Source organism: Pecten maximus, chromosome 4 (genome assembly GCF_902652985.1).
Source record: "Pecten maximus chromosome 4, xPecMax1.1, whole genome shotgun sequence".
In the NCBI taxonomy this organism is placed as follows: Eukaryota; Metazoa; Mollusca; class Bivalvia; order Pectinida; family Pectinidae; genus Pecten; species Pecten maximus.
The window spans coordinates 39,731,815-39,758,419 of NC_047018.1; the positions used below are offsets into that span (position 1 = coordinate 39,731,815).

The window sequence follows — 26,605 nt, forward strand, 5'->3', positions numbered from 1 at the left end:
AAAATAACCAATAGCTGGCCAATAACACCGCCTGGCTTGACATGTTGAAACCCGATGCTGTCTTCTGATAGCAGAGACAGAAAACTGACATCTCCGAAATATTTAGCGCTAAACCTGTCAGCTTGGACAATGGGGCCCAGAGGAAAAGCCAGTTTATTTCAATTCATGGGCCAAGCAGGATACCAAAATGTCCCTCCATCCACTACCAGTGTCACCTTGGTTTACCTTAAGTTTGTTTATCTTTAATATCACAGCCATTCTGATTTAAACAGTGAACCACAAATGTCGGGGAGAAGAAATGTAAGTTTTAATGCTATCTTTGCTTGCTATCAATTACAGTGATTTTGACTGAAGGAAATGTTTGACACTCTTTGATTATATGTAAAACAGTTATTATCAAATATCTTCCCCTTCGTCACTTTTTGAGAACTAACAGTACATTAAACTGAATGACTTTGATTTCACATCAAAACTGTTATCATTTCTCCTAATGCAAATTTGTAATCAGATCACAAACACACCTACTTGACAAGTATTGAAAACATGTCAGCCATACTCATTGTTGTTAAACATTTGATTGATCCAGGATAGATTGTAAACATTTTGGAGACCTTGACTTCCAGGGAACATATGAAACATTTTAGAGACCTAGACTATGATTCAGTGTACATTTGAAACATTTCTAAAATTTGACTTCTCATATTGTAATACATTAAACTGACCTGTGAGTTACACGTTGATGACATACTGCCCGGTGTAGTTGTAAATGGCACTTGTGCTGGGTCTGTAATTAAATACATTATTCTTTTAAAACCCTTCAGAGTTTCATTTTTTTTAAATGATGTTAAAAAATAAATTTCCAATTAAAATCTTCACATAATCTTTTTAACTAGAGATTACTTATATGAAATTTTTTTTCTTTAATATTATTTTTGTTTTTTGTTATTGTTTTTTTTTTTTTTAAATAAAGAACAAAGACGTTAAAAATAAACAACTATTTAGTAATGTTTTACTTCATACTTACAAACATATGAACCTTGTGGTGATTGAGGAAAACTTGAGCTGTAGCTATTTAAGTAACTGGGACTAACAACTTGACTACCGGGAGATTTTATTTTACCAACTGAAACAAGAAGAAACATTGTTAAGCAAAGCTATTTTCATAAGAGCAGTGATGGCTAAAAATCTTCTTCAGACTTAAAATTGATGAAGTATTTCATTTTGAAATGATAAGAGAAAATTTAAGATTTTCTATTCACAGATCAGAGCATAACCATCCATATGCTGATTTAAAAAACACTTCTGCTTTGAATATCAAAATTATTATTTCAGATGGTATTCCGATTGAATTTTCATATTAGTAATGAAAGCATTTTTTCAAACTTAAACAGTACTGCTCAATTAAAGTTGAAAAAAAAAGAAAATATATATTGATTACTGTTTAAAAAAAAAAAAATGAAATGTCAGACAATGTAATCAAAGATTTTTTTTTGTAGTTAATAGGGAAATTTTCAGACAAAATAAATCAAAATAAATTTTAAAGCTAAGAAAGCTATTAAATGCACCAGGGATATCACGCAAATATAAAACGCTCATAAATAAGCAACATTGTCAATCAAATTTGTAATAAGGCAGACAAGTTATTAATAGATATTGTTATTTATGCCGCTGGGATTGCTATAAAACCTCTTCTCTAGTATAAATCAGATCTATCCTAACTGTGACCAGCTGGACATGAAGACGGTGTCTCCAGGAGAGACAAGGTATGGCTCAGGGCATAAATCTGGTCTGGCAGGGGCCGATATGGGAACTTAAAGGTTTTTCATATCTATTGTTTTGGTAAAATATTTTGAGGGATTCTGGTAAGTATTGTGGCATAATGGATCTAGATAACTGGGTAGTTCATGACAGATAGCTAAGCCTTGTAGGGATGAACTGGGTAGTACATGACAGATAGCTAAGCCTTGTGGGGATGAACTGGGTAGTTTATGACAGATAGCTAAGCCTTGTGGGGATGAACTGGGTAGTTTATGACAGATAGCTAAGCCTTGTGGGGATGAACTGGGTAGTTTATGACAGATAGCTAAGCCTTGTGGAGATGAACCGGGTAGTTCATGACAGATAGCTAAGCCTTGTGGGGATGAACTGGGTAGCTCATGACAGATAGCTAAGCCTTATGGGGATGAACTGGGTAGTTTATGACAGATAGCTAAGCCTTGTGGAGATGAACTGGGTAGCTCATGACAGATAGCTAAGCCTTATGGGGATGAACTGGGTAGTTTATGACAGATAGCTAAGCCTTATGGGGATGAACTGGGTAGCTCATGACAGATAGCTAAGCCTTTTGGGGATGAACTGGGTAGTTTATGACAGATAGCTAAGCCTTGTGGGGATGAAGTGGGTAGTACATGACATATAGCTAAGCCTTGTGGGGATGAACTGGGTAGTACATGACAGATAGCTAAGCCTTGTGGGGATGAACTGGGTAGTTTATGACAGATAGCTAAGCCTTGTGGGGATGAACTGGGTAGTTTATGACAGATAGCTAAGCCTTGTGGGGATGAACTGGGTAGTTTATGACAGATAGCTAAGTCTTGTGGGGATGAATTGGGTAGTTCATGACAGATAGCTAAGCCTTGTGGGGATGAACTGGGTAGTTTATGACAGATAGCTAAGCCTTGTGGGGATGAACTGGGTAGTTTATGACAGATAGCTAAGTCTTGTGGGGATGAATTGGGTAGTTCATGACAGATAGCTAAGCCTTGTGGGGATGAAGTGGGTAGTACATGACAGATAGCTAAGCCTTGTGGGGATGAACTGGGTAGTACATGACAGATAGCTAAGCCTTGTGGGGATGAACTGGGTAGTTTATGACAGATAGCTAAGCCTTGTGGGGATGAACTGGGTAGTTTATGACCGATAGCTAAGTCTTGTGGGGATGAATTGGGTAGTTCATGACAGATAGCTAAGCCTTGTGGGGATGAAGTGGGTAGTACATGACAGATAGCTAAGCCTTGTGGGGATGAACTGGGTAGTACATGACAGATAGCTAAGCCTTGTGGGGATGAACTGGGTAGTTCATGACAGATAGCTAAGCCTTATGGGGATGAACTGGGTAGTTCATGACAGATAGCTAGGTCTTGTGGGGATGAACTTTGGGTAGTTCATGACAGATAGCTAAGTCTTGTGGGGATGAACTGGGTAGTTCATGACAGATAGCTAAGTCTTGTGGGGATGAACTTTGGGTAGTTTATGACAGATAGCTAAGCCTTGTGGGGATGAATTGGGTAGTTCATGACAGATAGCTAAGTCTTGTGGGGATTAACTGGGTAGTTCATGACAGTTAGCTAAGCCTTGTGGAGATGAAGTGGGTAGTTCATGACAGATAGCTAAGCCTTGTGGAGATGAACTGGGTAGTTCATGACAGATAGCTAAGCCTTGCGGGGATGAACTGGGTAGTTTATGACAGATAGCTAAGCCTTGTGGGGATGAACTGGGTAGTTTATGACCGATAGCTAAGTCTTGTGGGGATGAATTGGGTAGTTCATGACAGATAGCTAAGCCTTGTGGGGATGAAGTGGGTAGTACATGACAGATAGCTAAGCCTTGTGGGGATGAACTGGGTAGTACATGACAGATAGCTAAGCCTTGTGGGGATGAACTGGGTAGTTCATGACAGATAGCTAAGCCTTATGGGGATGAACTGGGTAGTTCATGACAGATAGCTAGGTCTTGTGGGGATGAACTTTGGGTAGTTCATGACAGATAGCTAAGCCTTGTGGAGATGAACTGGGTAGTTCATGACAGATAGCTAAGCCTTGTGGAGATGAACTGGGTAGTTCATGACAGATAGCTAAGCCTTGCGGGGATGAACAGAGTGGATATCTGTCCCTGGTGAGATATAAAAGGATCCCTTACTTGGTCCCTTGATAATCTGGTTCTTGGAGGATATCCTGGAATAGTGTTGATATCAAGGCTCCTCTTAGTCTGTTAAAGGGTGGATATCAGGTGGATATTGGGTGGATATCAGGTGCATATCATGTGGATACGGATGGAGATCAGGTGGATATTGGGTGGATATCTGGTGGATATCTGGTGGATACGGATGGAGATCAGGTAGATATCGGGTGGATATCATGTGGATATAATGTGGATATTGGGTGGATATAATGCGGATATCGGGTGGATATAATGCGGATATCGGGTGGATATAATGTGGATATCGGGTGGATATCATGTGGATATTGGGTGGATATAATGTGGATATCGGGTGGAGATCAGGTGGATATCAGGTGGATACCGATGACTACTGATATCTGTGCCGAGTCGGATATCTAGGCAAAAACTTCTGGTAGATATCAAGGACTCCAGGTGTCTGTGGCAAGGTGGATATCTATAGAGGCTCTTCTGATTATCTATTTTCTGGTGGATATTCGGGCTCCTGGCAATCTTTGGCCGGGTGGATTTCTAAGCTATTCTGAGGATCTATTTTCTGATGGATATTCGGGCCCCTGATAAATTTTGGCGGGATGGATATCCATGGCAGTCTATGACAATCTAGACAAAGAAATTATCCGGATTATTAACCCTTGGAGGTCGGTGAAATACGTACTATCAGCGACTGGATAGTTGGTCATCACGCTATACGGAGTCTGACCAGCCTGCGTGTTGTACAGAGGTGAACTCTGAAGACTGAAAGCACTAGGTGCATTTGGGTAGTTATACGCTGTGTTCATGGTTGATGTGGTGGTGGAGATAGCGCCCTCTGGTGTAGATACAGCTCGTGTAAACGTAGCCTCTGTTGTAGCACTATAAAACAAAAGAATATCTCCTATACATATTTTATCGTCTATATTCTCTATTCAATAAAACTTGTTAAGCTATCGTCAGTTGTTTAGATAGATGTTGGGGTTATCACCAAGTTTTGGCAGCATATCAGGGGAAGATGGCAATATAAATGAATAAAATTGAGGATCATAGTTTAATTAATTTTCTGTATAAACAGTGGGTTTTATAGAGAGGTTTTCTGTGTATGAATAATAGACATATACATTTACTGTTCAAAGATTTCTACACAAATTTTCATTTTCTCTTCTTTTTTCCATTTGAAATCATTATGATATACAAACAGGTTTGAATATTTTGTACTTGTGTAAAACCCAGTCAAAACCAAGATATTCCTATAGACTCAATTGACATTTAATTAAGAACACTATTTCATTTAATGCAGACGTAGATAACGTCATACCTATTTATGAAGTTGGCAAGGTTATCTGTATCCAAATCTGCTGCGACGACTTTACTAGTAATTTCACCTGCCGAAAAAGAAAAAAAAAAGAAAGTGAAAGGCATGAAGCAGTTATCACAAGTTGGAGAGGAAGAACTGAGCAATGGTTGTAAAAATGACATTAAGTAAATCGGTCCCAGATGTTACAGAAGACCAATGTATGGCCCTCCGATCACTCTGTCACAGAGGACGGGGAGGAATGAGGGAGGGGGAAAGGACGGGGAGGAATGAGGGAGGGGGAAGGATGGGGAGGAATGAGGGAGGGGGGAAGAGAAGAGGGATTGGAAAGGGAGTGTGACTGGGGGGCACAGTAAGAAACCAATATATTTTATGCCTTCTCTTCATTGCAGAATAATTTTTTCTCATACCAATGAAAAATCTGCCCCCCCCCCCCCCCCTCCACCAAAAAAAAAAAAAAATTGTGTTGACCTAAGATACACTGAACCCCTTTCTAAACCCTCGTCCCCATCTGCTGGGGGTCTCATTTGTCCCACAGGATAAAGATCTATGAAGGACTCTTCCTGTGGCTGACCCTGATGTAGGTCCCTCCTGGCCTTTTGGATTCAAACCGAGTTTAACATCCTTATTTGACCTGCCCTAAGGACATTACACCCTTGGCATGGACAGGGACATGTAAGGTGGTAGAAATGTCCCCAGTGTTGAAATATTAACAGATAGATAGATATATTTATTTTTTTCGCTGGTTGCCTCATAAGCTTGGCCACTTGGCAAAACATGATAGAATGTTTGACATGTGTGTTGTAAACAAAAAAGTATGACTGCACAATCATTCATAAATAGATGCCATCGCTACCCTGCTGAATCTCAAAATGTAACAACTTGTTGGCATTACTTAGTTTCTGAACATTCCTAGGAATGTTTGGTTAAATTGAACAGTTAAAACTTCTGAGGAATATAACACACAAAAACACAGCCTAGAAAATCGGGTCTGAAACAATAGCCCATGACACATCCTGAGACAATTGCACCTAGAACACGCCCAAAAAGAGACATTTCGGGGATTTCTAAAGTGACCTTCAATAAGCAAAGATCAAAGAGAGAATTATCAGTCTGCCCTTACCAACGGAACTCTTCTGTTGCCAGAGGTAGAAAGTAGAAATCTCCCTCCCCTCAGATCAACAGGGCAAAGATTATCCTGTACAATGGTAATTAGGATGGGGCGTTGGGGAATTAAATTTTCTCTATTCTAACCTCCTATGCTTTCTGACAAGACAATGAAGTTTTAATGATAAGAAAGTTGGGAGAATTTGAAGAAGGGAAGAAACATGCATGCAATTTGAATGGATGTACTGTATTTATTAAAGGATAATTAACAAATTTGCTATATGAGTGGAAAAATAAACATGAGTACCTAAAATCTAAGATGTAAATATGGGTTTACATTCACTGACACAAAACTGTGGCAAAAGCAGCAAAATTACAAATATATTTCATTAGCTAAGGATTGGTGAATTAACTAAGGAAGGATTAAATTGAGGTGAACTAATAGGGATAATGGGAATAAAAACCTGAGTAATACAGAAAAATAAAATATCTAAATGGAGAAAATCTACTAAAAACAACAGATAAAGGAAATAAAAGAAAAAGCAAAATCAAACAGGTTGTAGAATTTGTTCTAAAACACTACTGGGTAATAATCAGCTAGCTGATATACCTTGGACCGAGTCCAGGTTTGACCCAGACGATAGTCCTGGACTGGACGCACTAGGCGAGGACGGTTGCTCCACTACAAAAAACAGAGTTGGTTTTATGCTAAAACCTGTTGTACACAGCCAATCTGTCCAGTCTCCTAACCATAGTTAGTTTCTCTACAGAGAGCATAACCTCAGTTAGCTAACTAGTGTAAATTTCTGGATCTCCTAACCATAGTTAGTTTCTCAACAGAGAGCATAACCTCAGTTCAAGATCAAAACATAATCTTCAATTTGTAGTTCAACTGCTAGAAAACCTGTTAGCTAACATATGCTAATATCATAACTTACAAGTTAACTTAAGTTTCAAACAGAAGGTTTAACCTGAGCAAATAAGAGATTTTAAGTAGTTAGCTAAAATTAGTTCCATAAGTGATCACAGTTTTCCAGCAATCAATTTAATCTAAGGTTAGCTGGCTAGCATACCTATTCCAGCAGTTTATATAACTAAAGGTAGCTAACGAGCTGAAGGGATATTTTGCTTGATGACCAGTTTTGATAACCTGATCCAATCTGAAAACGTAGCGGCCACCGGCCACCTCGACCACCTCGGTTTTCTCCAGGTTTCGACCCACTGTTAAGACCCCTGTATACTACCACCCAGGTCAACAAGAGTGATTAATCAAAATTTTATTATATCTTGATTCATAATTTTTTGGTTGTAAAATACATAAAGAATATCTATAATTCGTTTCAGTTTTCTAGCACTCTCAATCAGTGTTCAGATTGTGCGATTTGAATGTCCTTGTTATCACCAAAGATAATAATCGTACCATTATTCTGGGGCCTATTTCCACAAAAGGATCTATCTTTTAAAGAATGATACATAAATTTATGATTCTAAAATACATTTCATAACACAAAATTGCCCATTTAGGAAGAATTATCACACATGATTTTTTTTATTCTATTATATAAAACGAAGTCCTAGTTTTAAGTCTGTGTTTACCAATTTCCGATAGAAAAAGCATATAAAAACGTGATAAATTCATGAGCTTATAAAGGTGATCGAATCAGATAAAGCTATTTTATATTTTCCTCTGTAAAAAAATCCATAAACGAAGTCGATTAAATAATAGACCGTGACTGAATCGCTGTACTGCAGTCGAGAGATGGGGAGTTTTAAATAGCATGCCTGAACGACTTCTCACAATATCTGTCGATAATATCTTTATATAATTCATTGCTATGCTACGTTTCTCCTTTGACACTTTTCAATAAAAGCTGATATAATGACCGGTTAAAAATTCATAAAATTTCCTGTTAGAACCTGAGGGAGTTACATCAGTATAAAGAGCCAGAATCATTCGGACAAAGGCAAGTTTGGCCGTGACTCGGGGGGCTCTTGTACTGTAACAAAAGTACAATCCAGGTAGATCTTTACGTAGCAAAAACACTGTGAACAGATCATAAAATGGACATTTCATCAAAAGTGAAATGTCAACTGAACAAATTGTTTACTTTTGACCTTAGGCAACCTTGAATATGATTTGGAAGGCTTTAAAGCAATTTTGAAATTTCAGGACAGATTTTTCGTTATCAAGAGCTCTTATCAGATTTTTTGTCAACTGATTTTGACTGAAAAATAGAATGATAGCTTTATATGTATGAAGGGGATTCTAGCTTTATTTTTCACAATTTTATTTAGCTTACTATCTTTGAAAATATAGTAATTACTAATAATAATTATTATGACTCGAGATCTACATCAATAATAACAGATGTCTTGGAATGAAGATTCTGCAGCTTCAAATTCTTCAGGCTTTCAGTTTCTTCATCAAATTGTTAGACAAATAACAATCTAAGTCACATAAATGTTTGTCTTTACAGTCTTCAATCACATTCAATTCAAACGCAGAGAAGACATGGGAAAGTTGATTGAATCACCAATTGCAAGCTATGTCCTGAGTGCATTTATAAGGTATATTCGATGCAACAGCTGGACAAACATTTCAAAATAAACCTACGCTACATAAATATACATATACTCAAGGCCATGGGCAAAATCGTGATAATATTCGTTTTGAGGAAGCAGAAGTTAGGATTTCTGATAGCGGATTTGAATTATTTTCCTGATAGCAGAATATTGAGGTACAGATTATCCCTGAATAACATCATATTTGATGCTAGCAGACGGTGCTCTACAGATGATAATGATTTTGTGTACCTGGCGATGCGACGGCTGTGATCACCCAACTGTCGGTACTGGTGAAGACAGCGCCACCTCCAGGCGAGCTGAGTGTGGCTGTGAGGACACCTGGTGGCAGAAAGGAAAAAGTCACAGTTAAAAATATCATACAACAATTATCACAATTAGCAGGAAAGCATCATATTATTGAAAACAGTTGTATGACACCAAATTCTGATTAGTACAAACAACGATTAGTATTGTTGACAGATTTCAAACAGAATGACAAATGTATCTATCTATTAAAATTGGATGGAGCAAGGCTTCAAATGGTACAGACACCTAAGAGATAAGATAGAGGAAGTCCTAAATAATACCAGCCTAATATACCAGATTTTCTATTGACAGCACCAGACAGAGACAACGAAATTAATGCGTATTTATACTGGTGCTTTTTTCTACTGTTTCGCCCTCCAAGTAATAACTTCAGAACATTAAAACCCTCGGCCATTCATTAACTGACATATATTTCATGAGAGTTCCTTTCAGCCTGGTTTAACATTTAATCATTTTCATACAGCGCGCTACGATGTGACTGGTACTATGGCCGTTGATCGCTGATGACAGCGTATTCTCTCAATAGACTGACAACGCTATACAAAGGTGGTCGTAATGGATTAGCAACAAAAGGCCTTTTCCAACACTGAAAATGTACAGTAAACGGCCTGCCAAAGAACTAATCATCCCACTGCGATTGTCCACCATTGATGTGCAGGGTAAACGCACTAGTGAACAGACAACAACATTTTCATTACATGAATTTGCCAATCTGACAGTGACTCAAGCAGATTCTCTCAAATTAATTAAACTTTTCCTCGAAAAACTATACAGTTAAGAACTTTCATCGTTGGAAGTCTTAGAAAATACAAATAAATTACTGTCTTTGATTTGCATGCCGGTGACAAATTATTCAATTGCTCAATGGTGATTAAACATTGCCCAATTATGGCCTACTGACGACTCTACTTCCTGTTAGCAGTGGCGCCCCCTAGGCCATCCTCCATGACAGATGAGGGACCCAGTAGCCTGTCATTTCTAACGTCAAGTGTGCTAGTATTATGGCCGAGCTCTGTAGCGCTGAGTAACACCTCTAATCTCCCTGTGTGATTTCCTCCCCTACTCCACGATTCCCCCTCCCCACATCCACAGCCTGCGGAACACCTCCCTAATGACTTTGTAATGTGACCAGACTTAACATAGAGCTCATCCACAAAACAAATCAAGTGGCTTTTCACATTTTTTTTTTATCATAATTACTTTTTCTTCTACAAAATAACTTGATGATTTTTTAAATGCTCATCATTAGTGTATCCAATTAATTTGGCTACAATTAAAACCTGGGATTGCCTCCTCACCATGGTCAAGTGAGTTTTGTAGCACTTAGTCTTCTACACACTTGTCATTGGATATCGGCTTAACATATTGACCCAAAAAAGTAATTTATAGACTACCATCATACCTTTTCATTCCCATTGAGGAAAACTCAGGTTATTAAAAGTATATTTAAATGTAAATTATTTTGTGAACTCTGTAAATGTTTTTTAATTATACGTAAAAGTAATAACAAGTACGTATCTTATATAGGTATATAAGATAATTATCTAGAAATGCAAATAATGAAAAGGGACCGAAAAATACTGATGAAGGGAGTGAAATTGAAAATGAAACTGTGTGAATGATTTTCGATATATATGCTTCTATATAAATTTTTTTGCATATATTACCTGACACAAAACTGTTTTGAATCCAAGAATTTGTTTTAAACTAGCTAGCACAACAAGCCCCCTCCCCCCTCCCCCACCCTGTGTGCCAGAACTGATATATTCCCCCAAACTGATTATCCTTTTAAAAGAACATGACCTTGACGATAGGAACTTATTGTACACCTTTCATTAGAACAGATTACCTTATAGCGAAGTATGGACAGACAATGTGATTTCTATAAAATATTCACAATAAGCTTACGAATGACAATATCAGGTTGGGATGGGCTTATTACAGAGCATAGCTTATCAGTGGAAAATCAAAATACAACTGTACAAGTACATTGAAGATAGGAACATGTTTCGCTGGAGTTAAGATGGGGTACAAATGGAGTAGTTTTAGAGAAATGGAAACCATCTCTTTTTAACAGTCATTTCCAAACAAGCTGTTCCGATCTCCTTAAAAACAATTTCTCTTGAACAGATAACCCACGTCTTCATTATCAGGGTGAGAGTGAAGATACACTTAATCAAGATTCGAGTTAATCAGACAGCCTTTTTATAGCCATTACTGTTAGATACCATTACAAGAGCCAATTAAAGCCGAATCACACCGCCAATTCAATACACCTATCTTAAGATGCCAATGTACTTTGTACTGTTATGTCAAGTAGGTGTGTTTGATAATGAAATCCTTGTATTCTTTAAAGTATGTCTGTATATTGGTGAACTTGTGTATTTGAGCAGCTCTCTCCCTTTCCGTGTACTAGATTTAGGAGTCATCACCTTTCAAAACTTGGAGTAAATTGAAAATCGATAGCATATGGAAAGTCATTTTCTTATTTTATTCTTGGTGTTTTCTCCTTCTTGTTATTCAAATACTTGAATGAGGAATGATTTGTAAAATTCAAATTTATGGAAAGTTATTAAAATTTATTTTAATTTATTTGAATTGTTTACCAATTATTTTGGATTCATTTATTGAAATTATGTTCTATTATTCAATAGATAAAGAATAAATTAGATATTTATAGAAACATGTGGTATTTAACAGTGTCAGTACAATTCAAGTTTGAATCTATTCAACAATGTATTAGTACATAAAGTTTAATACAAAGCAAATGTATTAATGCATACATTGTATAACAAAGTAATTGTATTAAAACATACAATGTATTATAAAGTATTAGTTCATACATTTATTACAAAGCAATTGTATTAAAACATACAGTGTATTACAAAGTATTAGCTCTTATACATTGTATTACAAAGTAAATGTATTAAAATATATTGTATTACAAAGTATTCGACTATTAATAATACAATGCATTACAAAATATTCAACTATTAATAATACCATGCATTACAGTGTAAAATGTACCTGCATTGTATAACAAAGTAATCATGTATTTGTTTTCAATGACAGATCCATTGCTGTAATTGTTACAATGTAATTGGGAATGTATGCTACAGTTTTGTTATATAGAAGGTAAACTGAATGCACTGTATTGATGCCGGGTGTAGTAATATCATTCAAATGACTAAACTATCTCAACCCCTATCACGACAAAAGATTCAAATAGCCTGGTGAATCGTTAGGTAGATTTCTTTCATCGTTGATTGACAAAATTTGGGTATGTTTTTACTTCGTACATGTTTACAAATTACTGTCACTTACCGTCTGTGGTGCCATTGGTTGAGAGGGTGGAACTCTCTAATCCCGGGGTAGAACTTAACGGTGAGCTATGGCTGCTGTCTAAGTGTGCTCCGGAATCCACAGAGAGAGGCTGTAGCTCTATAATCCTGGAAGGTACAAAAATCCCGAAATTAATAAAATACAGCCGAACATATCCATCGTAACACAGATTCACTTATAAATTTTGTTGTATGGTGGGTAGAAGTGTAGACCCGGACATTACTGTATGTAAATATCGGCGTGTTGTTTGTGAATAAAAATTCTGTAAGACCCATCCGACTATTGTAGCCAATTTTTTAGGGGGTTAAGAATGTTGAATAGAGAGAATTGATCAATTTTCTAGATAAAGGTTTATTTATTCCTGTCCACTCACTGATCCGGAACCGTACAACACGCAACTAGTAATCTCTCATCGCAATTCACGCCACTCAATAAACAATTTCAAAAGATTTTATCGTGCCGTAATTTTTATGCATTTTTTCGGTGAACTGTCCGCTGCATATTTTTTACCTTGTTTCTGCCCGAGGTTTCCACAAATATGTACAAGTTATTATACATTTTCTGCCTCATTTACTCGCATTTTAATGCCTTTTTGTATGGTTGAGTTTTCACGTGATGGTCCCATTCTTTTGTTTCCTTTCCAGCATACAGAAAGCTGATGTAAATGACAAATTCAATTTTCTGCTGTGTAATTTTGAATACTAAAATATGATATGTAAATAGCCAAAGAAATGTGAACTTACGTATTTGTAAACAAATTTCTCACAATAAACAGACACAAATTTAAATAGTTTTGTATGCAGATTATCCCCTGTCCCAGTCTAAACACACACAAACGATAATCACAGATGTGAAATCAGGGAATTTTCTCTCGCATACAGGTGTCCAAAAACATATCTCTGATATTGGAGAGATATTTCGAAAATGTCAATACATTAAACACACAGACTTTAAACCAGATTTCTCACATACATCCACACATACACTAGTACTAATATCATATATATGTGAGAAATCGGACTTAAAGTTATATATATTTATATATATATATCAGTGTATATATATTTTTTTATAAAATATAAGCCAAAACACCTACACACAAACCAATCCATTTTGAATTACAAATTCAAACCAGATATTACGAGCACTGACGATGTCAGTATAGGTCAAGAAGGGTTCTAAATATGGAGTGTTGTCTTCCAGGTAAGACCGACCATCCTCATAAATATGGCCCTTTAAGTCACGTTTAGTATAAGACATGGAATGAAATTTGTATTAAAAGTTCAGTTCTGTGTATTTGTGAGGTGTGTAATTCACCTGACAGGCAAGGTACATAAACTCATCTTCATATGTTGGGGTTGGGTATTTCTTGTACCAGCAACCCCCCCCACCCCCCCACCCCCCTCATCCCATCCTCACTCCCTCCCCCCCTCCCCCCCCCCCCCCCCCCCCCCCCAAGATGGATGTCCACAGTGTCAAACCTTTATCATTAGCTGTCACAGCAGCTATTACCATTGACAAGTTGTCATAGTTACAGCTCATGAATATTCATATCTATTCAAAGATGGCTCAGCAGAAAACAGTACTTCCATAATATCTTGTTTTTAATTTAACTGAGAAAATGTTTATCCAAGCAAAAAATAAAATAAGAATTAGAATTACATATACCATTCAATTCTGTCTTTGTGTTAACCCAATTCGATCGGCAAAATTCAGAAAATAGATTTAAACAGACTGGAAAATCATCAATATAATTACTTATCTAGGTTTTTTCCTGAATATCTTTGTTTTCATTCAATCTTGGGTGGATATTTCTTCGAGTAATTGGCCCGTCATCACAATTCGTATGAATCTGACCTACTCTAAAATGGGTGTCTAATATAACTAGGTAACTAGACAAGCATGAAATGATTTATAGAAGTTACGATGTACTGAATTAGTGTAAAAAATACACTTACTAGAATTGCTTAAAATATAAAACTGTTATTTACAAGGATTCATCCCAATGGTGCCAGATTGGAAATATAGAGGACATTTAACCTCACAAACTACAACATGGCCATCAAAAGAGGCCTTTCACAAGGCCATCTGTGTACTGCTGTCAGAAAAATAAATCCATCTTTTCCCCCCTCCGTTATGATTGCCGATGTAATACTTTCCTGATGTAATTTTGATTATCTTTAATGAATGAACAGATTAACGTGAATCAGATAAAGGAATAGAACGTACAGAATCGCTACCTTAGACCTTCCACTGACGTTCAATGAAATATGACATGTGTTCCACAAAATGCTTTCTCATCTACAGCTAAAATAATTTTCATGTCAGAAACCATTACTTCAGACTATCAACAATTGCAGAAGAATACCGCGCTGAGCCTGGGAGCGACCTCCCTCAAGCCTAACCGCTAGCCGAGGCTATGCTAGATGGAGGCCGATATTGATTAGGACATTTCGAGGAAGTCACAATTTATATCGTAGAGAAATTTATTATCCAGCAAGAGGTCATGGAACAGATTAAGAGGATTTTGATTTCTGCTATCTGTAATAATCGGGACTAATCGACAAAAATGACCATCTTGACAGAGGAAGCCATCAAATAGACCTGGGAGATAGCAACCATTTGGCGGCATCTAATCAGCCAAATTAAAACCGAGTTTAATTGTTTTCCCATAAATGACTGGTCTTTACAACCATAAAACCTCTCGACCTACAGAATTATTTCCAAATAATATCTCTCCTCTACGACAGGTTTGTAATGTCCATGTAATTTCTCCCCAGTTTTGTCATAATGACGTCCACTTCTACAGATGACGTCCATCTAACACATACATGCCCAAATAAGGTATGTAAAGACACAAAAACCCTTATATATAATATACAGATACATAATTGCTTTACCTTTATAACACCATTTTATATTTTCAATATCTTTTTGCTCCAATACATTTTCTCATATTTCAGTAATTTTGAAAAGAAAATGCAATATCTTTCTTGTTAATATCTTATATAACACTGTATAAGCAGACTCATATTGAATTGTATATATAGGTAGGTTATAGAAAAAAATCAATTTCAAATTCAATATATATCTGTAATGACTCATATAAGTTTTCATATGGCCATTGAGTACATTAAGAAATAGTTTTAAAAGTAAAACTGACCTATCTACCCATACCCTAGACTGGCCACCAGACCCTAAGTTGTTTTTTTAAGAATTGCCAAGCTAAATTCTAATCCTAGATTATCTGCCCCTAGTTTTAAACTTAGGGTCTGGTCAAATCTGGAAAAGCACTCTCCGACATATCCTAGGGATCAAAATCATAAAGCTCAATCTTATTTATAATTTTAATATTCTAGACATACCCCTACAGTTATGACACTACAACAATGATATTGAAAAAGATAATTTTTTGAGGACAAAATGAGGAAATGGATTCCAATCATTTAACTGAATAAGTAAATTGTCTGCAAATCAAATATATCTGAAAACAACAGTGGAAACACTAGATATGACATTTTTATTTAATAATAAAAAAAAAATATTTTGGTGAGGTTTTTTGTGTGAAATCTTCCACATTTATCACTTTTAAAACAGTTAAGGTATCATCATCTAATCTCACCGATAGTTAGAAATAACTTTGAAAAATTTGCACATTTTAAGATAACAAATACACTGTTTAGCCCGATCATTTCCCATCGCACAACCATCAAATGGGCAAAGCGTTCATTATGGCATCCCAATAAGAAGTCATTTGATTGGAGGAACAATTGGTGACGGCCGTATTTTATTCATAATCGAACACTGATTAGATACCTTCCCTGTTCCCTCTGGGCAAGAAAACACGTCAAGTAGGCGAGTCATTTAGCCAGGCTTAATGTAGTGGGGCGGAGACATTTAACTTCTGGTGATGTGTTTATGCTTAGATGTAGGTAGTGTGGTCACAAGTTCACAGGTTTGGATACAAGTTCACAAGTTTATGTTCAAGTTCACAAACAAAGGCTCACAATTTAGGTACAAATTCACTTTAACGATAAGATAGTTCATAGTTTTGGGTACAAGTTCGCTTTAATGATTAGACAGTATTGGTACAAAGTTAACAGTTTTCGGTTCAAGTTCACAGTTTTAGGTACAAGTTCACATTGACGATCAGACAGTGTATCGATGATACAAAGTTCACAGTTTGGCTACAATTTCATACATAAATTATCACTATGATTTAAGAATCATGCATACATCATGGGGTTAATTCAATGATAAACAAGGTTTCAAATCACTTTCAGTGGCACCTACATCCACTATTATTATTTATATTTCCGACCTCTAAAATACAATAAATTCAAAACAGAAATCCATCGATTTTTCCAAAAAGGTTTTTAAATGTTTACGACTTAACTCCATATAAAGATGACATATTTATACCAAATAACACAGAATCTTTATTGACAATTTCCGTGCTAACCTAAAATTACATTTAAATAACAATATCAATAAATATCAAGTCTATAATTATTCCTTGGAGGTTTATATATCATTTATTTCCAAGCTATCTTGTCATTTAATTACACGAGGCCTGTTGACAATTTGGAGGTTTTGAGACTACCCCAGAATTTTTAGCAGAGGCGATGCAAACTTGGACAAAGAAATTATGTGCCAACAATGAACAAAATCTGACTTGGGAATCCTTTATTTTTCATTTGCCCTGGAGACATCCCCTCCCTCCTCCAGGACCCAGACCCCTGTGTCTGTACTAATTCTTGCTGTGTGGGCTACCAGAGCCCATACATTTAAAAGTCAAATATCACGAAAGTTAATATTTGTTCTCAAACAAAGCAATAACTCTATTTATTGAAAATATTAACCTTATAGAACCGTTTACATGCAGATTGATTTATACAAATTATAAAAATTTTCCCCTGTCAGAAATTGAACATATCATTTTGTAAATTGAATTTAACAGAGAAAGAGTTCAATATAACATTTACTCTTTAAATAGAATGATTTACTATATTAGCTATGAACATGTTAGTTGAATGAAACTATAGAAATGAAGAAATCACAAATGCTGTTTCAAGCGTAATTTTTGAAAATATACTCAAGGACTTGTATTATGATGTGATAATGTCATCACATCCTTATAATATGACTGAGCGAGTCGTTGAGTTTGAATCATCTGAAAACAACTTAAGAAGCATACGAAGGATTATCTAACTCTACAGAGAATATATGTACACATATGTATGTTTATTGAAAATACTGAAGAAAAGTATTAACTTAACAAGATAATCATTGTCACTGTCAAATGTGTTATTCAAAGTGTGTAATCTGTGATTGTGATGATGTTGACAAACACCTCCAGTATGTTGAATGGAAACTGTAAATAGCAAACAAATTCACACCTATTTACTGCCCCACCCTTTGAGCCCAGTTTCCACCGGTCATCTCCTGCTGCCAGTCAATGGTCAATATACTCTGTTGACACTTAGGACAGGAACACACAAACATAACAGAATTTCCTGCTGACCGCTTTTAATGGTCAAGCTTGGTCTTAATTATGACCCCAGCACATCAGCTGGACATACAGACTGGACAAAATATAGAGAAACCACTCGTTACTGTTTGGGAAATGTTAAAGTCATCATTATACTTGTAGCCAGACTCTGAAAGGTCAGCCATTTTATACATGTCAAATTTAAGTAGGATTTTATCAGGCGAGTCCAAAACAACATTTCCAAAATTTCGATGAGTCCCAAATTACTAAGAGAAATAAGAAATTAAAGATTTGAGCGAGTAACACAGGAAAAACATGAACTCAGGACTTAAATATAGAAAAAAAAAGAAAAAAAATCAACTGAAATATAGAAAAAAAAAAAAATCAATTTTTGACACAAGTGAAATTCCTAAAAAGCATTACTTGAAATTCTAATTAAACTGCACTGTATACAAAAAAATTGTAAGAAAATATTATCATACAAACTGTCATTCCAAGGAGAGGTGGAAAGGCCACTGTCCAGGGACAAGTCAGTGGTCAAGTCATAGAGTGGAGGGTCATGATCAGTGGTCATCTTGACCTTCCAGTATCACCTTGGAAACTGTGGGGCTTGTCTATAGGTATCCTGTACCTTTACAAGCATCCACATTATCACATGACAAGGATGAGCCAATCACAGTCAACTATTTTGTCAGCATCCAATCAAATGCAAGTATATTTACCCTGTGTATTGCAGACTAAAGGTGACACTTTGGTCAAGTAATATACAGGTGACACCTTTGAACAGGAAACCCTAAATACCAGATTGATACAGGTAAGATGATGGACAGGTACCTATACAGGTAGATAAATACATAGGTATAACATGCACCTATATTATATAAACCTAGGTAAGTTTACAAGTACAGAAAGGAAAGTAGGCACTGCAATGAGGAAAATATACAGACCCCATTTATTTGCACTAGAAATGAAACTGCAAGGCCAATAACACATTTATCTTAAATGGAATCTAAATAAGAGAGATATTCAAACCATTTTGACATCACCTCGTCCTCGTTAATTGGTAAATGTAATCAACTATAGATAACCATTGCTAGTTGGAAACGCATCAAGGTAGTTTCTTCTCGCTTTGGAGCTCTTCTGCCTGGTTTCCTGTCAGACAGGACTAGTTACTCCCGACACCGGCTTCATCTACCTCTTTTCAGAAGTCTTATCATATCTGATGAGTCGGAATTGACCTCAATTACGATGTTTTTGAGTTGAGTGCCCTGCCCCTGATTAGCATCTGAAGGGTGATTACCTGAGGAAAAGGTCTTCTTTCCATGGTGTCCAAAGTTCTCACTCTCCATCTCTCCGTCTTTGAAGGAGAAGTTGTTTAACTTATATGTAGATAATGAATGGCATTTGCTTCCAGTAGCTATTTAACAAGCTATCTACATGGGCAGCCTCTTTACTTAGTAGCACTAGTAAAGTAGGAGAAGAGAGAGAGATAAATTATACTTGTCTCCAGCCTGTATATTACGTAGGAATGGGCGAGGAATTCGCAAAGTAGTATTTAATTAGAGGGTTGGGTTTAAATAAATATGAACATGTATGTTGTTGTTTTTTCATTAAATGAACTTATTTGGTATGAAGTCTGTGTCATATTTGCCAGGTTAAACAGATTGAAATTCATAAGATTTATTACTTTTTTTACAATACAGAAAAAGGGTGACATTATGTTGGATTAGCTACTAGTAGGAAACTCAGACTGGTGTCAGATTAGACAGGATATCAGAATATTCAGGGTTTAGATTAAACAGTTTGTCAGAATACTCAGAGGTCAGGTTATAGACAGGTTGTCAGATTACACAGAAGTCATGTTATAGACAGACTGTCAGAATGCTCAGAAGTCATGTTATAGACAGGTTGTCAGAATACTCAGAAGTCAGGTTATAGACAGGTTGTCAGATGACTCAGGGGTCAGATTATAGACAGGTTGTCAGAATACTTAGAAGTCATGTTATAGACAGGTTGTCAGATGACTCAGGGGTCAGGTTATAGACAGGTTGTCAGAATACTCAGGGGTCAGGTTATAGACAGGTTGTCAGAATACTCAAGGGTCAGATTAGACAGGATGTCAGAATACTCAAGGTTTTAAATATTAGACAGCATGTCAGATCAAGAATACTGAATATACATGACTGATTATACAAGTTTTATATTAAAGTTGAGGGCTGTGTGCTATGTCAGTGGGAGTTGTAGGAAAGTCATAAAATAAATCTCCTCTTAACAATGAAGCATTACTGACTCTTCTATTAAACAATTAATGGAAATGAAGATCATACAAAGAATTTCGTTTATTACATTGCAGTATGAGATAGGTGCACAGCAATTTCTTTTGCAATTAGCTGTCACTGCAATGAACATTTCGATCCCACATACGCCTTACAAACTCTTGGTTTCTAAGAGACAAGGGCAAGAAAGACATCAAAATTGACTTCCTTTGGCACATATCAACTATTTCTAGATTTTTTTTTTAAATTTGGATAAATAAATATAAGTTAATTGTTTATCCTTTCTCTTCAAATTTGAAAAATAAACCACTGCATCTTGACAGTAGTTTTGGGTTGGTTTGACAGTGATTGGCAGACGGCCAAGATCAACACCCTATTGTGTTAGGGAAGGAATCTTTGCTCTCTCCTTAGGCCCTCCGCCATTAATTACAGTTGTGATCCTACATGGCTGGATGGCCGGAGAAGAATGGGTCCTGTATCTAAAAAGGCCTCTCGGTTGTGGACTAAAACACATTTATCCCCACACATAGGTGTGACTCTAGTTATCTTAAACACACAGTACTGCTCAGCCAGGAGTGAAAACTACAATCAAGCCACTTGTTGCCTTTTTAGTGCAGTGTTTAAAAGTTGGACACAAAGGACTTTTAAAGCTGAACTAATTCAAATGATTTCTTCAACATCCGGAATGACTGGATTTGTTAAGAAACATGTGGGAATATTAAGCATGGCAACTTGTTGTGTTAATAGGCCTATATCAGCCGCTCTGCAAGAGTTTATATCCATTTATGTAAACAATTGGTCGGTGGGAGTTGGGTTTTTTTCTTTCAGAATGGGGGTTTCTGAAAAAATTACCAAGTCACTGGCATATTAAATTCTCATTCTACTAATTAAATCTAGATTTTAAAAATTGTTTTTTTTCATAACTAAGTGTAAGCCAAAAAGAGATTGGTGTGCTGCAACTAGGTAGTGATTATCTCCCTTTCTTCCCTCTCCACCTTCTCTGGTGTGATGATACAAAACCCCTTAACCAAGATGTAACCTTCCCCACACTTTCTATCTACCTGACCAACAGTTCTAGGGTCCTCAATCTAATATGTCCTAGGTCTATAGTCAACTAAAGTCCCGTCCAAATTATATTCCATGGCCATTAAGAAAATTATAAGATTGCATCTTTTAATGCTGATGTATTCAAATTTCATAATAATCCTAAGAATTAAAAGTTTATGTATTATAATTCAGACAGCTGTGACTCATGTTGTGATGAAAATCATTAACTATTGGTAAATATATGCTGTAGCAGGAAGCATATTCTGTCTATATACAAACATAAATATTACCGACTCTGTTTTTACAAGTTCATTCCATTTCCCAAACGCATATGTCCCGTGTTGAGTTGCACAGGAAATAAATGATTTATCGTATGTAAGCTTTCAAACCAGACCTAAAATTACATCAGTAGAAAATAATGAAACATATTGTCTGAAAAATTCTTTCATCTTTTTTCCACACATTTACTACTATATTCACAGACAAAATTGCCTACTCATGCATAGAAACCTTTGTTTTCTGAATCAAAGTTCTAGATAAGGTTCGTCAACATTTAGAAATGCTTACGAATTCTATAACAACCTTCCTTGTCCAAAACACTACAGGCCTAGTATTTGCTTTAAAAGTTGAACTCCATCATTTTTTAGAATTATGTATAATAAGGTCTCCAGAATATACAGGTGAGTGATTCAGTATGAACCAAAGTAAAAAGAACCCTGTATTAACAGTATAACCTGTCTATTCTGAACCCTGTATTAAAAGTATAACCTATCTATACTGAACCCTGTATTAACAGTATAACCTGTCTATACTGAACCCTGTATTAACAGTATAACCTGTCTATTCTGAACCCTGTATTAACAGTATAACCTGTCTATACTGAACCCTGTATTAACAGTATAACCTGTCTATTCTGAACCCTGTATTAACAGTATAACCTGTCTATCCTGAACCCTGTATTAACAGTATAACCTGTCTATCCTGAACCCTGTATAATCTGTATGACCTGTCTATACTGAACCCTGTATAATCTGTATGACCTGTCTATACTGAACCCTGTATAATCTGTATGACCTGTCTATACTGAACCCTGTATAATCTGTATGACCTGTCTATACTGAACCCTGTATAATCTCTATACTGAACCCTGTATAATCTCTATACTGAACCCTGTATAATCTCTATACTGAACCCTGTATAATCTCTATACTGTACCCTGTATAATCTCTATACTGAACCCTGTATAATCTCTATACTGAACCCTGTATTATCTCTATACTGTACCCTGTATAATCTCTATACTGAACCCTGTATAATCTCAATACTGAACCCTGTATAATCTCTATACTGTACCCTGTATGTCTATACTGAACCCTGTATAATCTCTATACTGAATCCTGTATAATCTCTATACTGAACCCTGTATAATCTCTATACTGTACCCTGTATAATCTCTATACTGAACCCTGTATAATCTCTATACTGAATCCTGTATAATCTCTATACTGAACCCTGTATAATCTCTATACTGTACCCTGTATAATCTCTATACTTTACCCTGTATAATCTGTTTTATCTTTGTAATGAACCCTTAACAAAACTATTACCTGTCTATACTGAACCCTGTATAATCTGCATATTAAGTATCTCTGTAATGAACCCTTTATCAATAGTAAAAACCTGAATCTGACATATTGTACAGAATTGCCTGATAAATCCTGTAAAACACCAGATTACAATCCCAACTTGACTAAAAAGAACCCTGCATAACTCCTTAACTTGTATTTTTGTTTCCTACATCACAGACTATGTGTCAAAAGGAAATCAGGCACCTGAATAGGAACAGGATAAAAATAGATAGAACAGGTTCCAAATAACCCTTATTGTCAGCGGGTCAACGCAGATCCATACCAACTTGTTAGTATTTCTACCGAAAGACAACATTGTGAAGGTGTACCATCCAAGTCTGAAAACAGGTGTAAGAAAATAGAACAGTACGTAGGTAAATTCCGTGTCACTTACTGCGGTATCTATAAACAAAGCGTGTCAACTACAGCTTCGTATAGGAAGAATTCGACTACACATTTTATTTAGATATTTAAAGGTAACAGGTAAAACATTTGTGATTCAGGACAAGGGTTTTGTGTAAGGTTGTTAACTAAACTACAGGTAAGTTATTTTGGACATGTCTAAAAGTAACATTGGACACTCTCACAATCGAAAACCTGTCAATTTTGACAAAATTAAAAAAAAAAAAAATGGGGTAATAATGCTTATCCAATACTATAGTATACTTGTTACTTATGATGAAAGGCAGGTGTGGCATGTCAGGTAGGAACTACGTCGTTAACTCACAGGTAGATCTACAATTACAGGTGTATATAGGAGTGATGACCAAACTTACCCTTGGTCCACTAGATTTCTCTCCGGAGTGTCTTCACGCTTCTCCGACTCTTTCCGAGCTCGCTTCAACTGTAAAATATCAAGAGGTTACGCATGTCATTATCCTTGTGGTGACTGACCATTACAGTTAAACACTTGAAGGCCCTAGGCCCAACACCTAACACACTAGTGGCTAACTTCAGGATAACGAAAAGAAAACACCAAACTGGCAGTCAATGTCACGCTTGACTAAAACAACAAGAGTTGATACACTGAACTATTTCGGACAAGGTAAGTTAACAATAAAACGCTGTACGATCCCCCGTCCGTCGCTGTCCTCTCGACAAGAGGACACAAAATCTCATTTTACGATTGTATGAAATGTATAGAAAGTTTAGAAGATTCACACTTGGACTCAGTGGGGAGGGGTTAGTATTATATTTGTACTTTTATTGAAGTCCACATCATCAACTGGACATGATCTTAACTAATGTCACTGTTACGTGATATCTCAGCGGACGTCACAGTAAGAGTGATATCTCAGCAGACGTCACTGTTACGGTGATTCAGAGACGTCACAGTAAGAGTGATATCTCAGCAGACGTCACTGTTACGGTGATTCAGAGGACGTCACAGTAAGGGTGATATCTCAGCGGACGTCACTGTTACGGTGATTCAGAGGACGTCACAGTAAGAGTGATATCTCAGCGGACATCACTGTTACGGCGATATCTCAGCGGACGTCACAGTAAGAGTGATATCTCGGCGGACGTCACTGTTATGACCATACCTTCACTGATGTCACCGTTGCCGCAGTATATAAGCCAATGTTACTATTTCTATGAGATTTTTTTATGTCGTCATTGACTGGGAAACGATATGGACGACATCATTGACACATGAATATCGCCAATGCTGTAAATGATGTGAAGACATTTCGGGACGAATTCATTTCAGAAATGGCAATTGACATCAGCGAGTTTGGGACAATGTCAATGAGAGAAAAATGGGAGCATGCCTTCTAAATTCTTGGTGAACCTTATACAAATTTCAACAATATCAATGAATCAAGAACATTTTTTTCACCCCAAAACACAACCAAAACATTCGTGACCTGTTAAAATTGGACATAGCTACAATAACATAAAGACTGACAGCTCCAAATTGCCAATGTAAGCTTGATAAGGTCATCAATGCAGTTAGGCCACCAAAATTCTGAGGTCACTGTCATTGTGATGTCATCAATCTAGATATCATTGGTGTGATGTCATTAGAGAACTCACCAATGGGGATCCTGGTGGTGAAATTTGAATTAATGAAACGTGGTGCAGGTTTGGATTTTCACTTCCAAGAATCATTTTGGTAGGTGATATGTGTAAGAGTTGGGTAAGTTTCTCTAGAAGCAGGCCCCTAGGAGGGGTCGCCAATCCTACCAAACTTTAGGGGTACACCAGAGTCCCGGGGACAGAAGCAGGCAAAACACAGTCTCACGGCACTCAGGTCCTTGTAGGCAGATCAACAATGCCAGCTTCCAGATGCCAAAATGCTGACTTGTAAGACAGCTGACTGCTACTCAAAATCCTGGTACATGTAAATTACACTGCAAAGTCAGAATCTCACAAACTTCAGAGTTTCCTGGCCGTAAATCCAAATCATGTTTGTTGGTCAACATGGAAGCACATTGGGCCCTATAAGCCAGAAAACCCAGAAAGAAACATCGCAGCCAACATGGCTTCCCTCTAAACTAGTTTACACACCATCATGACTCAAAACACCAAAGTTTCTGGGTCACACACGTGTACCAGCTCCCAGCCTGACTTGAGAATGTGTGTGTATGTATGTATGTACAATCACAGGGGCTGCAAGATGATGGGGGAGTGTCACTTCCATATCTCCTGTGGGGCTCCTGATAAATCACAACCTTGGGGGGCACAACAGGGGGGTCCACACTGGACCACAGGGGTCAGTCAGTCCCTCTAACCATTGGTCAATCTACAGGACAATTTCCTCTATACATACAGCCATATGGTTTAGCTTTCAACATGTTTGAATAATAATCTCTTTAGGGGAACTTTTTTGTTGAGTAGTAGTATAGGACATCAGAGTATGGTACTAGACTCCTAAGTAGGGCCAATATATTAAATCCTCCCAAAAACACCAAAACATTTAAAACATGTGTAACTGTTGGTAACCATTGTGACTTCTGAACTTTTTTATATCAACTCAATAATATTTTCTTTCATCAACTTTCTTACACTAAGAAACTCAACATCAGCATTTTCTGTGAAGACCATGCAGCAATAAAGTCAATTTAAAGAAAATATTCATTGTTTTAGTTTTGTAATTAAACTATTGTTGATATTGTTATTATGTTCAACAGTTTAAGATTAAATATGAAGTGTCAAAAAAATGAAAAAAAAAAAAAAAAAAAAAATAAATAAAAATAAATAAAATAAATGTATACACTACAGTTTTTTAACTTATATAACTTTGCTTGTCAATACTGTAGATACCTTCTAGGTGAAATCATTTCCCCGTTGGAGCCCCTCACAGGATTCCTCCTGAAGCAGAGCTATACCCCACATGGGCCTCTTGCTGTCCCTTTCACTAAGAGAGGAAGTGATTTGGTGGGAAGTGGGTGTCACACCAGGGGCCTGGCTGAAGCCCCCAGGGGCCAGGGCCCCACCCAGAGTGGGGATTTCCCACCTCTGTAGCCAAGTGCCAGACACATACAATTTCTATGGAGATGGCATGGCGACCAGGCCTGAGATGCAGTCTGCTTTTAGTGTCAATATATCAGAGATTCCCAAACCTGGGTTCTAT

The 26,605-nt window shown here is 36.7% G+C and overlaps 1 protein-coding gene across 4 annotated transcripts in view; it reads right to left on the minus strand.

Moving 5' to 3' along the window:
• LOC117326056 (eyes absent homolog 1-like) overlaps positions 1–25,584 on the minus strand; it is a 61,268-nt gene extending 35,684 nt beyond the window's left edge. For 2 of the 4 annotated variants that reach the window (XM_033882652.1, XM_033882650.1), the window contains exons 1-9: positions 25,066–25,583; positions 23,805–23,872; positions 12,569–12,693; positions 9,167–9,256; positions 6,963–7,034; positions 5,249–5,315; positions 4,613–4,809; positions 1,025–1,123; positions 723–784 (exon numbers count right to left, since the gene is read on the minus strand). In XM_033882652.1, coding sequence (XP_033738543.1) covers positions 723–784; positions 1,025–1,123; positions 4,613–4,809; positions 5,249–5,315; positions 6,963–7,034; positions 9,167–9,256; positions 12,569–12,693; positions 23,805–23,872; positions 25,066–25,140 — 855 coding nt within the window. In that variant the 5' untranslated portion in view covers positions 25,141–25,583. Of the gene's footprint in view, positions 1–722; positions 785–1,024; positions 1,124–4,612; positions 4,810–5,248; positions 5,316–6,962; positions 7,035–9,166; positions 9,257–12,568; positions 12,694–23,804; positions 23,873–25,065 lie in introns of all 4 variants that reach the window. The other 2 variants (XM_033882651.1, XM_033882653.1) reach the window with 2 other exon arrangements.
• Positions 25,585–26,605: the final 1,021 nt, after the last annotated feature.